The 13,130-nt window shown below is 58.7% G+C and overlaps 4 protein-coding genes across 4 annotated transcripts; 2 read left to right on the forward strand and 2 right to left on the reverse strand.

Moving 5' to 3' along the window:
* Window positions 1-161: 161 nt before the first annotated feature.
* PSEUBRA_005548 (Leucine-rich repeat) lies at window positions 162-4,253 on the reverse strand (the record flags this gene model as incomplete). The annotated part of the gene is made up of 2 exons (XM_059465558.1): window positions 162-3,865; window positions 3,968-4,253. The coding sequence occupies 2 exons, from the start codon at window positions 4,251-4,253 to the stop codon at window positions 162-164; spliced, it is 3,990 nt and encodes a 1,329-aa protein (XP_059320392.1).
* A 1,010-nt stretch (window positions 4,254-5,263) lies between these two features.
* PSEUBRA_005549 (MAGE protein) lies at window positions 5,264-6,761 on the reverse strand (the record flags this gene model as incomplete). Its single annotated transcript, XM_016438998.1, has 2 exons — window positions 5,264-5,823; window positions 5,921-6,761. The coding sequence occupies 2 exons, from the start codon at window positions 6,759-6,761 to the stop codon at window positions 5,264-5,266; spliced, it is 1,401 nt and encodes a 466-aa protein (XP_016290269.1).
* Window positions 6,762-7,799: 1,038 nt separating this feature from the next.
* On the forward strand, window positions 7,800-9,272 carry PSEUBRA_005550 (Magnesium transporter NIPA; the record flags this gene model as incomplete). Its single annotated transcript, XM_016438976.1, has 1 exon — window positions 7,800-9,272. One exon carries the CDS (start codon window positions 7,800-7,802, stop codon window positions 9,270-9,272), a length of 1,473 nt encoding a protein of 490 aa, XP_016290270.1.
* A 907-nt stretch (window positions 9,273-10,179) lies between these two features.
* PSEUBRA_005551 (RNA recognition motif domain protein) lies at window positions 10,180-12,226 on the forward strand (the record flags this gene model as incomplete). The annotated part of the gene is made up of 2 exons (XM_016438979.1): window positions 10,180-10,766; window positions 10,849-12,226. 2 exons carry the CDS (start codon window positions 10,180-10,182, stop codon window positions 12,224-12,226), a joined length of 1,965 nt encoding a protein of 654 aa, XP_016290271.1.
* Between the last annotated feature and the right edge of the window lie 904 nt (window positions 12,227-13,130).

Here is a 13,130-nt window from a genome sequence, read left to right on the forward strand (position 1 = left end):
ATGCAATCTTATGAACGTCGTGCTCACTCGCGCGCTGCTCGGTCAGACCTCGAGAAAGTAGTTAGGATGACCTGCGAGGACACCGATCTCTTTCAGATGAGGATGTACGACTACAAGATGCCTGTCTCTCCTTTTTCGTGAGCATCTCGACGATGCATTTTCTACTCCAGCTCGAATATCGCTTCCTCCTCATCTTCCTCGGCCGTCACCACAGGCAACGTCAACGGCGAGTGCGGAGCAGCAGCCGAGCTTCCCGCTCTCAGCCGATGAGTGGCAGGATGCTGGGCGTACCTCGTCCCGCCCACTGTCGAAGCGTGCTTCTGTGCACCGCCTTCGGGTATGGCGATGCCGCCTTCGCCGCGGTGCGATCCGATGGCTGGGAGTGGAGGTGAGAAGGGCGAGCTCATGTTGCCGCTGCCTGGTGAGCCGAAGGTGCCGTTGCCGAGCTGACGGTCTGCGAACGAGCCGCTGAGACGGTGGCCAGGAACGTTGCTGGAGCTGCCGACGGCGAAGGTGAGTGGGCTGCGGTGGCCCAAAACGGACGAAGGCGCCGTGGGACCGAGGCCGTAGTCGTCGAGGCTGCTGGGAACGCGCAGGCCGCCGTTGCCGTTGCCCAGCTGCGAGTTTTGTGAGAAGGAAGAAGGTCCGAATGTGCCACCGTTGGTAGATGACGCTGTGACACCGTCGTTGCCTGCGCCTCCTCCGATGGCGCCAAACCCACCAGCACCGACGTCTCCTTGGCGACCAGTACGAAGGTGCAGTCGGCTCAGACCGGCTGCCAAGCCCTGGGGCAAGCTCTGTCCCGGCGCATGATGAGCAGCAGTGCGGCTGGCCGAGGTCGACAAGCCAGACGAGCTCTCGCGAAAAGCGATCGAGTCAAGCCCACTCGTACGGCGTACGCTGCCAAAGGGGCTGAAGTCGTCGCCTGTTCCTTGCTTTTGATACTGCTGTTGCTGCTGGAATCCTGTCGACAAATTGCTCGTGTTGCCACGCTCCGCGCCGATGGCGGTACGACCAAATCCAAGAGACGATCCGAGCGGGATTCCAGCTTGCGCGGGCATGCTCTGGGCCACAGTGACCCTTTCATCGTTGCCAGCGAACGAGCTCGATAGAAGATTGCTGCGCCTCCTGCGATCCAGCTCAGCCGGCGTGAGCAGATCTGAAAGACTGGACGGGAGGAAGTCCTCGGCGTCTTCCATGTCGTCCTCGACTTTGCTGCGGCCAATAGATCGGACATTGGCACCAGAGCCGATTCCACCCCAAATGTTCGTGGCCTCATCCTTGCGTCCTGTGCTGCGCGCTGCAAAGGCATCTCGGTTGTTCCGTGCAAAGGGACCTGCGCCGCCTTCGGAATCCTGACTGCCACTGAAGAACAGAGCGTGCCCGCTGGGATGGCTGAAGGGGCTCGTACCAAACGCTCGCGACGCATTGGCGGATGTGCCAAAGGCAGCTGCGGTCGCCGGCGAGTCCATACCTCCGAAGGACTGAGCGGCGAGGGAAGCGCTCAGGCTCTGCGACAAGGTGCCCGGGCGGCGGAACGAGGAGCTGCCGGTGAACGATGTCGACATGGCCGGATCCCTCGCGGACGATTGTCCCATAGTGACGCCCTCGAAGCCAGCCCGGGCCGGATCAGTAGATGCAGCAGCGGAGGGCTGGAAGTCGTCTGGCATGCCAAAGGGCAGATCGTGATCGCGCGTCGTGAACGACGGCTTTTGATTGTGCACCTGCTGAGGCGCTTGACCGGGCACAAGATCGTTGCGGTTGGATGTGGCCTGCTGAGGAGCCATGGACATTTGCGACACGGCCTGCGCTTGCTGTTGCACTTGCTGCGCTGAAACCTGTCGCGGCATCGAATTTTGGGACGGACCGGCTTTGAGCTGGCTCGAGTAGGTCGGTTGGGACGGTGATGCTTGCACACCGCCGCCCATCTGTTGCTGCTGCTGATTGGGTGCCTGCGGAAGTGGCTGGCCATGCTGAGCAGCTCGCTTGTTCTTGCGATCCATGCTCATGGGCTGCCCAGGCAGAACATGCGCCAAGGCACACTTGTGGCCGAAGCGACAACTGCCCTTCAGGAACCACTGGCAAACGGACTTTTGCCCGCCATCTCCCGGGAGAGTGTGGGCGAAGGGACAGGATGCGCCGGCCGAACATCCATTACTCCGAAAAAACTTGCAGGGAACTTGGCCAAGCGCCTCCTTCTTCTTGGAGCTGAGCTTGGCGTTGGCGAGCGCACTGCCGGTATCCTTGTCGTCCGCTGCCTCGCCGGGATTCTGCGAGCTGTCCCGCTCCCTTGACTCTGCGCCGTTGTCAGGATCGGAATTGGCTGCATCGTCGGCAGCGCGCGGTTTTCTACCACGGCTTTGGGCCTCTTCGCCTCCGGCGCCATCGCCTTCTTTCGCAGCCGCCGCAGCTGCTGCAGCAGCTTCCTGTTCTCTTCTGGCTTGCTCGATGCGGAGCTTTCGACGGCCAAGCTCGGTGTTGAGACCGGACTCAGCTAGGATCTCCCATTCTTCCTTGACCACCTTTGGTTTTGGCGGAAGCTGAGATGCGCCTGTAGCAGCGGCAGGAAGACTGGGAGGCGGTGTTGCAGTCGGGGGCGCATCCGAAAAGACACTGCTCTGAGCGGTTGGAGCAGCAGGGGCAGCTTTGCTCGGGGAAGCAGCCACGTTCACCGGAACAATAGCTTTCTTTTGCGGAGAGGCGGAACGACCACCTCGCTTCTGACGGAAGGCTTCTTCCCTCAGTGGGTTGCCTTCCAGCAGGAGACAGAGGACTTTGACGTTGAGACGATCCTCCATCTTGTCAATGTCGGCAGAAGTGGGACGATTGAGCACTCGCACGAGCTGTCGTGCTGGCATTCCTGCACTAGCTTCAGCATGTTCCTGATTCGAAGGGAGGGTATCGACCTTGCCTATGGCTTGATCGAAGGACTGGATGCGACGCGATCCGAACAGAGCTTCCATCTTGGCGAGGTCGTCGACCTCACAGCCGGACAGATCGAGAACGGAAAGGTTGGCAAGGATCTCTTTCGATGTTTCAGAGGCCCCCTCTGGTGCGAGAACATCATCGCCGATGCCGCAACCTGGCAAGCCGAGGTCCTCCAGGTAGGCGAGCTGCTGGAATAGCTTGACAGAAACCGGACCCCGAATGTTGTTGTGCCCGAGGTGGAGGGTCTTGAGACCGGTCGGCAATCGAACAAGGGTAGCATCACGAGCGTTGTCTTGAGCAGTTTTGCTGCGGCGGCCGGCGAGATCGGGGATGCCCAAAGCCGCGTTGGTGAGCTTGTTGTGGCTGAGATCAAGACTTCGAAGAGAGCGCATGGGCGTGGTGGCGTGCGCCTCCAAAGCAGCAAGGAGCGGTTTGCGATCCTTCTTGGAAGGCGAGAGACCCGCCCATACGCCGTTCTCCTGCACCGCGTTCTCCTTGTCCCATGCCTCTCGTTGCGCTCGTGCCGCTGTCACGTCTTCGTCCTTCCATAGATTCTGGATCTTGTTGTGGGAGAGATTGAGCGTCACGAGATGGTCGAGGGCTAGGAGACAGCTCGGGAAAGCGGTGAGGCCGTTTTTGGAGAGAGTGAGGTTGGTGAGAGCAGAGAGCTGGAACAGTGTAGATGGAAGGCTGGAGAGACGGTTGCTGTGAAGCTCCAAACGTTTGAGGCCGCGAAACTCTGCTAGCTTGTCGGGGAGCGACTCGAGCTCGTTGTTGCTCAACTGGAGAGTGTGAAGCTCTTCGCGCATGTACCAGGGCTGTCGGTCCTCCTCGGGGATCTGGAGGAACCAGGGCTGCGGCTCGTCGGCCAATAGAGAAAGGAGTAATGCAGGGACCTCGCGAAGAGAGGGTGAGCGTGAAGAAAGATTGACTTTGCCTGTTGTGGACGACAGAATGGGAAAGGTAGGCAGCAGGTCAGCAGATTGTCGGCAGCCGTGCGCCGTGCCCGGCCTCCGTTTGGGCATACACTTCGACATACCATTTTGAATGCTGAGGCGCACAACGTCTTCTTCCGACTTTTGGTTCAGGCTTGTATCTGGCGCAGGCGAAGCCGATGCGCGGTTGAAGTTGGTTGGTGTAACGGACCTGGAGGCAGGCTTTGGGGAGCCGAAGGGACTGGCTATCGAAGCATCGAGGTGATGTCCGAAGTGAGGAAGCTCATCGTTGCCGTTGGGAATGGAAAGAGTGGGTTTGGTAGGCGAAGCAGAGCGGGAACGATGCTCAGCCCTTTTGGCGGCTAGAGCAGCGCGCACCGCCGCCGACATCCGGCGTCAAGACGATGGACCCTGTCGAGTCGGTGAGAGGTCGCTGAGAAGGGGAGCGCGCGTTGGCAAGGAAGCTCACCAGAGCTGTTGCGTGGTGCGTCGGGTATCGAAGGGATGGCGGGTCCGTTGATGGAGCAGATGGTGAAGAGAGGTGCGGAAAGAGTGTGAGTGGAAGGTGGAAGCGGTGGTTCGAGGGTGGGAAAAGTAGGGTCCAAGCTGGATTGACGGTGGTCCCAGACCTCGGTAGATGCGTGCGAGTACGGGATTGCACCACACGAACCCTAACGCACTCTCTTTGCTGCAAGCGCCGTAGCCGACGTTTAGCTTGGCTTGTCACCTCTTCAGACCACGCTCGACACAGGTCAATCCAGACATGCATGGACCGCTATGAGCAGTGCCAACATGACTCTGGTACTCAATTGACTTTGCTTCCGACTGCATTCAGCGCGCGGGCCGAATCGGGCTCAGATTGAGCTTTCCATCGAGGCAGCAGCAAAGAGCTAGGACGGCATGTCAGGCCTCATATCGCTATCTCTTGGCTTGGAATTTGTGCGTCCACTACGCCCCTGACTGGCTTGCAAAGGCTCTCGATGACTGTGAAACGCACTGCGACGGCTACAGTAAAGTGATCTTGTCTGAGGAACGACATCAAGAGCCCGTATCAAAACTGCATCGAAGCGCGTTCCTCTGCGTCCAATCAACGCTGGGCAAAGCAAAGCCTTTTGACTCGACCCTGAGGACGAGCTCAACGCTGCGCGTCTTTCGGCCTGACCACGCCCTGCAGCAAAAGAAACACTTCGCAGCCTCACTTCGCGCTGAACTGACTTAACATCACATTTCCGGCGGCCACGTGCTCACAACGAGGAGCCTTACTCCATTCCTCCAACAGCATCTGTTCGGTCGAGTCTGCGTCAAAGCCAGGTCTTGGAGTCATGCTATGAATTGACCTTAAGCGATCAGGTTCGACTAGACGGCTCGATCTGAGCAGGCAGCCGCTGTCGTACTGCCTTTTAGTCGATCAGCTGCGAGCCAGCTACCGAAGTGATGTTGGTGAGCAACATCTTGCGTCGCTTGGCGAGGCGGTCGCGGTCGATGGCTTGCGTATCATCGTCCTCTTCTTCTTCGGCCCCCTGCGCGCCCTCGGGCGTGGACGATGGATCGGTGAACAGGACCGTGATGAGCTCTGCGATGCGCTTCTCTCCGACCTCGGACTCGGCACGGCTGCCCCACCTCCACTCCCAGACCGTCGTCTCGTCGTCTGCTGCATGTGCTCGTCCTCCTCCGCCGCTTGTACGCCCTCGCCGCCTTCCTTGCGTCTGCGCTTGGTTGACTGCGGCGTCCATGACGTCGATGCCAACATCCGAACGTTGCCTCTCCAGGTAGTTTTGCTTGGTCATGGTGGTGAGGAACGCTTCCAAAGTGCCCTGTGATGCGCGCGCCCTGGACTGCGTCTGCGTGCTCTGTGAGCCTGTGGATGCTGCTGCGCTGGTTGGGCCTGTACCGCGCAGAGCTTTCGGAAGCGAGGTGTCCGGATGCAAGTGCAGGCGTCGCAGGTACATGAAGAGCGTGGCTGTCGCAGCGGATACAGAAAGCGAAAGTGGAGGATCAGGTTTTCGTGTTAAAGACCATGGTTTCGGGTCATGACCAGAGAGCCAATGGTGACTTACCTTCCGTGATGGTGCGTCCACTGACGAGGATGAGGGCGAGAACGATGTACAAGAGACCCATCTCTCCGTCCTGGTGGTCGGCGGAGGACCAGTCGAGGGCCGCCTTGGCATCTTTGGCCGAGGGGCGCCTTCGCTGGGTCGAGGACGAAGGGGCGGTTGTCAAGCTGGTCTGCGCATACGCATCGGTGAGCTTTTCGTCGCACCTTGCGAGCCCTTTCGTCAACCCAGAAGGTAACGACGAACGCAGCATCCAAATTCTGGGCCCCTGTCCTCCGTCTCCGGTCGCATCCTCTTCGGGCGGATGTGTTCGGGCTCTGAGCCCGTTCGCCGAGGAAGATGCGGCGCGAATGGCCTCTTGCGCCTGCTTGAGCAGTTCGGCGTTGTCTGCTCCCTTGGAACGCACCTCGACCAAGTGGAGACCGAGCGGTTGGAGCATCTTCTGAGCAGCGTTGAAGATGGGAGCAAAGCAGCGCGAGATCTTCTTGTCCTCGCCGAACACATCTTTGCGTATATCATCCCTGCGGATCTCTTTGCGTTTATATTCGTTGGAGAGAGTGTACCTGACGAGGTCGCCTGCCTTCTTGTTGATTTCGGCTTCGCCAAGCTCTTGCGCAGCCTTGCGCGCAAGGTCACTGACGTTCAACAGCTTGTGGGGCAGCAAAATGGAGTCGATACGAGATTCAAAATCATCGACAGCATCTGCTTGCGAGCCTTGTGAGCTGGATGACGCAACTGGCTCGGCATTTCTTCGGGATGATGTGGGAGGGCGGCGGCTGGACGAGGCGACCGGAGGCTCGTCGCGATGCAGCCGCTGACTCGATCGTCGACCGTATGTGGACATTGTAAGTGTGTGCCGGATGGATCAGCTGATGTACGATGGATCAAGGTTGGAGGTCAAGGAAGGGGTCGACAGCTTGAGCGCTGCATGGACTCCAAGATGGCTGAGTTCTGACGAAGAAGCGGGCCTTGCTCAGGGTCCTTTTTTGGCGCAAGAAAGTGTTGGTCGGATCTGCAAGGGGATGCGTCGCGCAGAGTGCGGGTCGCGATTTGAATTTTCTCCCCGCTTGCTGTTATCTGAGCTGATCTCACAGACATGGAAAAAGCAGCTCATCTGCTCGTTCCCGCCGAAGCGATGCCGAGGCAGCCAGGATCATGCGACAGCGGTCATCCCCCTTTGTCGGACGCCGGCGACTCCTTTCAAGTGATGAGTTTCCCCAAAGCTTCAGATGCAAAAGCGCTGTTTGTGCTGGTTGTGCCAAAGCGTGACTGTTAGTGAGAAAGCCACACGATTGGGTGCTCTGGCGTAAAGCTGGACACGGTCGAGCGTCAGCAGCAGGCCGTGCCGAGGCCGCAAGGTCGTGTCTCGGTTCGCGCTCTTGGAGGCAAGCCAGGGAGGAGGAATTTGAATTCCAGATGGTCGGCCGCGGGCTGCTTCTGTCATTCGAGAAGACCGAGCCCTGGTGTCGGCTTGATCATTCAGCGCCATCATCTCATCTCAGCCTTTCGTCGCTTCCTCCGGGCTCAGCCTTCATTTCTCACGATCCAAGCTTCGTCCCCGTCGGTCCGATCCGATCGCATTGGCAGCGCGCGATCCGATATCCATCTCTGCTGGCAGAGCGTCTCACGGTTCTTTATCGCCACCAAGCCGCTCTTTGAGCGTTCTGTACTGCTGTCCTCTTGCATCTTACAAGGACTCTCCGACGAGACAGTGCCTTCCGCCTGACAGCCAGCAAACCAGCGTCCAGGGCTTTCTCCATCTCAATCGGCTTCACCGAGAGATTCGATCGTGGTCGCCTGACCATCCTCACCAACGGGCTTCTCTATCGGTTGGCTCCGTCACTGTCGGCGTGCGTTCCTCGCTACAGCTGATTTCAGCACAATGCCAAGCGATACACCTCAGACTGCCGCGCTGCGGTCGCGGCTCGTCCGCATCGCCACCATAGCCATGCTTTCTTGGACTGTAGCCACCAACGCTGCGCCAGCATCCACAGACCGACCGGGCTACCTCCCGCCAGATCCCGCAGTCGATTCGTCAACATCAACGCTCACTCAGCAGAAATGGATCGGGCTCACGCTGGCCATCAGCAGCTCGCTCGCCATCGGCACCAGTTTCATCATCACCAAAAAGGGCCTCATGGACGCAGCAGACAGGCACAACGGCTTGGCATCCGACGGTCACACCTACCTTCAGAATCCCATCTGGTGGGCCGGCATGGCGACGATGATCGTCGGCGAGGTCGCCAACTTTGCCGCCTACACCTTTGCTCCTCCCATCCTCGTCACTCCTCTCGGTGCACTCAGTGTACTCATCGGCGCCATCCTCGCTTCCTTCATCCTCAAAGAGGAGCTCGGTCGGCTTGGAAAGGTCGGCTGCACGCTCTGCCTCGTCGGTACCGTCATCATCGTCGTCAACGCCCCGGAAGATAAGGAGATCCAAACCATCGACGAAATGCTCAATTACGCGCTTCAGCCTGGCTTCCTCTTCTACTGCGTCTTTGTCCTCGGCTTTTCGCTCTTCATGATCTTCCGCATGGTGCCCAAGTACGGTCGCAAGACACCGCTGGTCTACATCTCGATCTGCAGCTTGGTCGGCTCCATCTCGGTCATGAGCGTCAAGGGCCTCGGTGTCGCCCTCAAGCTCACCTTTGCGGGCAATAACCAGTTCAGCCATCCTTCCACCTATTGCTTTGCGATCGTCGTCATCGTCTGTATCTTGACGCAGATGAACTACTTCAACAAGGCGCTCGATCAGTTCTCTACCAACGTCGTCAACCCCATCTACTATGTCTTCTTCACCACCTCCACCATCCTCGCATCCGTGCTTCTCTTCCAGGGCTTCAACACCACCACCGCCCCCGCAGTCTCTCTGCTTGGCGGCTTCATCGTCATCTTCACCGGCGTCTACCTGCTCAACCTCAATCGCATCATCGACCCCGTCACACAACAGCCGCGCATGTCGCTCGTCACGGGCGAAGGAACCTCGCGCCTGTCCGAGCAGCACGAGCGTCTGCTCGATCAGCAGCGCGCCATGAGCAGCTTCGCCAATGGCAGGTCCAGTCTCAGCGGTCCTGCAGGACGAAGCGCCGCCCTGTACGGCCACAACAGGAGAGGCAGCGCCGGGTCCTCGGTCATCTTCAATGCATACGAGAACGAAGAGGCGCTTGGCATGGCGCGGCTCGATGAGGACGAGTACGAGGACGACATTCGCGACACGTCGCCCATGATCCGTCAGGGCAAGCCACGTACCAACGGTCATAGGTCTTCCGTAGAGGCAACAGCGAGAGCAAATCGTCAGCTCAAGCGACAAAGCCTCCTCGACGATTCAAGTCCGTCGTACGAGAACGGCAAGTGAGCGACTCTCATTGCATCGCGAAGGAGTCGACCGCATACACTTTGCTAGCATCCATTCCGTCCAGCGACTGCCATCGCCGCCGTACCGCTCGCGCATGCGATGCACTCAGCACGCATTCTCATCTCTTCGTCGGCGGTTCCAGTCGCCGAGACCCCGTATCGCATTCGCCGCACAACACATGCTACTCGTCTATCAATTTCCTATCACGTCGCAGCGAACACTGACTGTATCACTATTCGAACGTGCAAAAGAAAGCATTGCAACAAGAACGCTTCGTACCATGCCCTGCACGCGACTTTGTGCCGAAAGCAATGCTCGTTCCGTTCGACGCGCATCTGCACCGCGCCGAGTGGTGGCCGATCATGGCATGCGCTTGCAGATGTGGCTTGCTGCTGCTGATTTGCTAATCAGCCGCACATTAAGGACAAGGACGGGGAGCATGAAGAAGGGCGAGGTTGTATGCTGTCCGCAGCAAAGTTTCGTGTTGGCGTTTTGTGGAGCTGCACAGCGTCGATCGGCGCGCTGCGCATCACAGACAGCCGAGTCGAAGGTGCACAAGACACGGCATACACTGTCAAAAGTCCTAGACGGTCCGCAGGAGACGCTCCGACTTTCCTTGAGGCGACTCTGGATCGAGCGAGAGGAGATATAAGGCCTCGAGATGGGAACGGGCGATGCTTCCCTCCCTCCCCCAACGGCCTTGTCCTTGAAGAGTCGTTTCTCTGTCGCTCCCTGCCCCTCCCCTTTTGACACACGGACGTTCCTTCCCAACCGCACCTCTCTGCCTATGGTACCTCGCAGCGATCGAATCTTCTTTCCCGTCGAGGCAGCTCCAGGGAGCCCTTCAAAAGACGCTTCTCCCCCTTCTCTCGCTACAAGTCAGACCACCCCTTGTGCGACGGCCACCATGACGACAGCGATGCATCGCAACGGCGGCAAGCGAACCGCCGTTGTCAAAGGCAAACCACGCGTTCCCGCACCGGCTACTCCTTGGCGTCCGCGCATCTCGCGCAAGTCTCCAGCTCTCACTGCCGATGATCAAGAGGATCAGCCTAGCCCGCTCGATCGCAAAGCCGTCAACACGGCCCTCCATCTCAAGTTCGGATCGAAGACCGAGCCTATTGCAGCTTCACCCGCCCCGACGTCGGCGACGCTCGTACCTGGTGCTGACAAGGAAGAGTCAGTCGGACCCCAACTGGTCGGAGATGCGTATCGACGCAATGTCCAGGAGCCCGGTGCGCCCAAATTGGAGCAGGGCGTCGAGTGGCCCGGCGACCGATGGAGTCCGATGCGCTCGGACTTTGGCATCAGCACTGGTCCTCTGGACGAGGGCCAAGCACGCATTCACGCTTTTCAACGAGGACTTCCGGCATTTCATTTCCGTCCTGGCTCGGCTGCTGACGCATACGACGCATCCGCGCGACGTGCAGACGATTGCCTAGCGTTCGACCTAAATCACGAGACCAATGTCTACGTCAATGGACTTCCAAAAGAGTAGGTATACGAGCATCGTAGCATACATGCATAGCAGTGTGAGCCTCTTCTCTGACATACTTCCGTCCTTCGTTGACAACAGAATGACCGATCATATGCTGTATCTGCTCGGCTCGGCATGCGGAGTGGTCATCAGCCACAAAGCAATGCTCGATCGTCTAACGGACCAGTGCAAAGGCTTCGGCTTCCTGATGTATGCCAGTGCCGACATGGCCAAGCATGCGATCGAGTGGCTCAACAGCCATGGCTTCGCTGCTTCCTTCGCCAAGGAATCATTCTCGGCCAAGCTCCGTCGCATGGCGGACACCAGCTCGACTAACGTCTACCTCAGCAACCTTCCCATCAAGTTCACAGTCCAGCAGCTGGAGCAGCTCTTCGTTCCTTACCCCATCGCCAGTCTCAAGATTCTGTACGACATCCATGGCGAGAGCCGAGGGGTTGGTTTCGTTCGGCTGTACGATCGAGCAGCTGCCAAGGTGTGCATCGAGAGGCTTCACGGTCGGGTGCTGCCGGGCACGACGCTGCCGCTCCGAGTGCGATTTGCAGACAGCGATGCGCAAAAGCACCTCAAGCACTCGGTAAGCCAGAAGCACACGCTCGAGTCGCTCGGCCTGCTCATGCTCGACGCCAGAGCGAGTGGCCAGCCTGTCCAGGGTCTGTGTCGGGGCGAGCTCGATGCTGCCGTTTCAGCACAGCCTCGCAACACGGGTACGATGCCGCGTCCTTTCATCCCCGCTGCTACGTCGCTTCCCGTCGCCGAGGGAGGCTCTCCGCCTGTCGTCGAGCAGGGCTGGCAGGGTCACAACGGACTTGGCATCCAGATGCCAAGCCAGCTGATGTTCGCACACCCTCGTGTCAACCAGATCCTCCATCCTGCCATGTGGCCTTCTGTCGCGACCGCCGGCGTTGTGTACACGGGTATGGAAGGCAACTTCCCTATCGATCGATCCTATCCGATGTCGCCCGTCGTCGCTGGCGTCTACGATAGCCACAAGGGATCTCACGGTGAGCCTGCTGGCTACCTGCCTATCCCGCTGCACCCGCCTCCTGGCCTGGTCCATCCCTCCCACCTTACCAATCGTGGCGAACAACCTCATGCCATTCGAGAAGAGCCCAAGGAGAACCGCCAAGCTCCCGCTCAGGACTCGAGCAAGTTTCGTCCTCGACACGCACGCAGCCGCAACCCCGGAGCCCGAGTGCGCTTCCCCGGAGACACTGTGGACGCTGGTACCCGAGCAGTATCGGACCCGATGGCGATGCTAGCTGCCCAAGCCCGGGTTCGCGAGGCGCTCGGACTGCCCGATCGCGTCCGCGCCGCTGTCTCAGCCGACAACTCGATCGATGAGGGTCACGTCGAGGCGCCTGCCGATTCCTCGATCATCAGTGGCAGCAGCAGCGATGACGACGAGGAAAGCTTCAGTGTCGAGATCCAGATTCATCCTGATGCACGCGCCGCTTGAAGATCCGCTTGCTATCATCTCACGGTCATTACTCTTTGTTCGTCAGTTTGCTTTCGTGTTTCTGTTTCATCTTTGCTTTTTTGCCCGCATTTCGTAGCACATGTTCATGCTCCGGTCGTTCTGCTAATCGAAGCTTCTGGTACCGCTGTCGTGAGTGCTAGTCAAAGGTCATGGTGTTTTTGGCCGCATTTCTGTGCCATCTTTTTCGCCTCGACTTTTTGGGTTTTCGTGAGTCGGGAAAGGGCGGAGTTGACGCTTCGCACAAGGTGGCCTGACCGGACCCTGTCTCCGGTCTAGACGAGCCGACCGACAATGATCTGACGAGCTTGACGTGAGAACAATAAGCTCGCGAGACGCGGTCGTGCGCGAAGCCAATCAGGTCCCAGCACGATTGGGTTGTCGCTCTGAACCAGAGAAGTTTCACGCAGCTGCAAGTGCCGCAATCACACGAGCACACCAAGCCATCGCGCACGGTCCCGCTCCTTCTTTTGAGCCGCCTGGAAACGAAGGATGAGTCGCTCTCCGTACACTGTCAAACAAAAGGCATCACCAGGCGAGAACAAGGCGAGGCCAGCAAGCTGACCGGAAACATCAGCAGAATGAACGCTGGACGCAAGCTTGACCAAGGCCCAGTCCCAAAACAGGGCTCGTGAAAAGAAAGCTTTATCTGCGATGATCTCCTTTTTGTTCTTCGTCTCGACGCGAAGGAAGGAAGAGAGAGAAGGAAAAAAAAGAGGCAGAAAAACAGCAAGAAGAAATCAGAGACAGCCTGGATTTGACACTTCGGCTCCGGGTTTCCCCCCTTGCTCAGCATAGTACACGTTCCCCTCACGCTGACATCGGACCTTCTGCTACCATCATCTCGCTCTTTGTATCTTCTATAGACGCTGTCAGCAATCCTGCT

The sequence above is a fragment of the Kalmanozyma brasiliensis genome (genome assembly GCF_000497045.1).
Source record: "Kalmanozyma brasiliensis GHG001 unplaced genomic scaffold PSEUBRA_SCAF6, whole genome shotgun sequence".
In the NCBI taxonomy this organism is placed as follows: domain Eukaryota; kingdom Fungi; phylum Basidiomycota; class Ustilaginomycetes; order Ustilaginales; genus Kalmanozyma; species Kalmanozyma brasiliensis.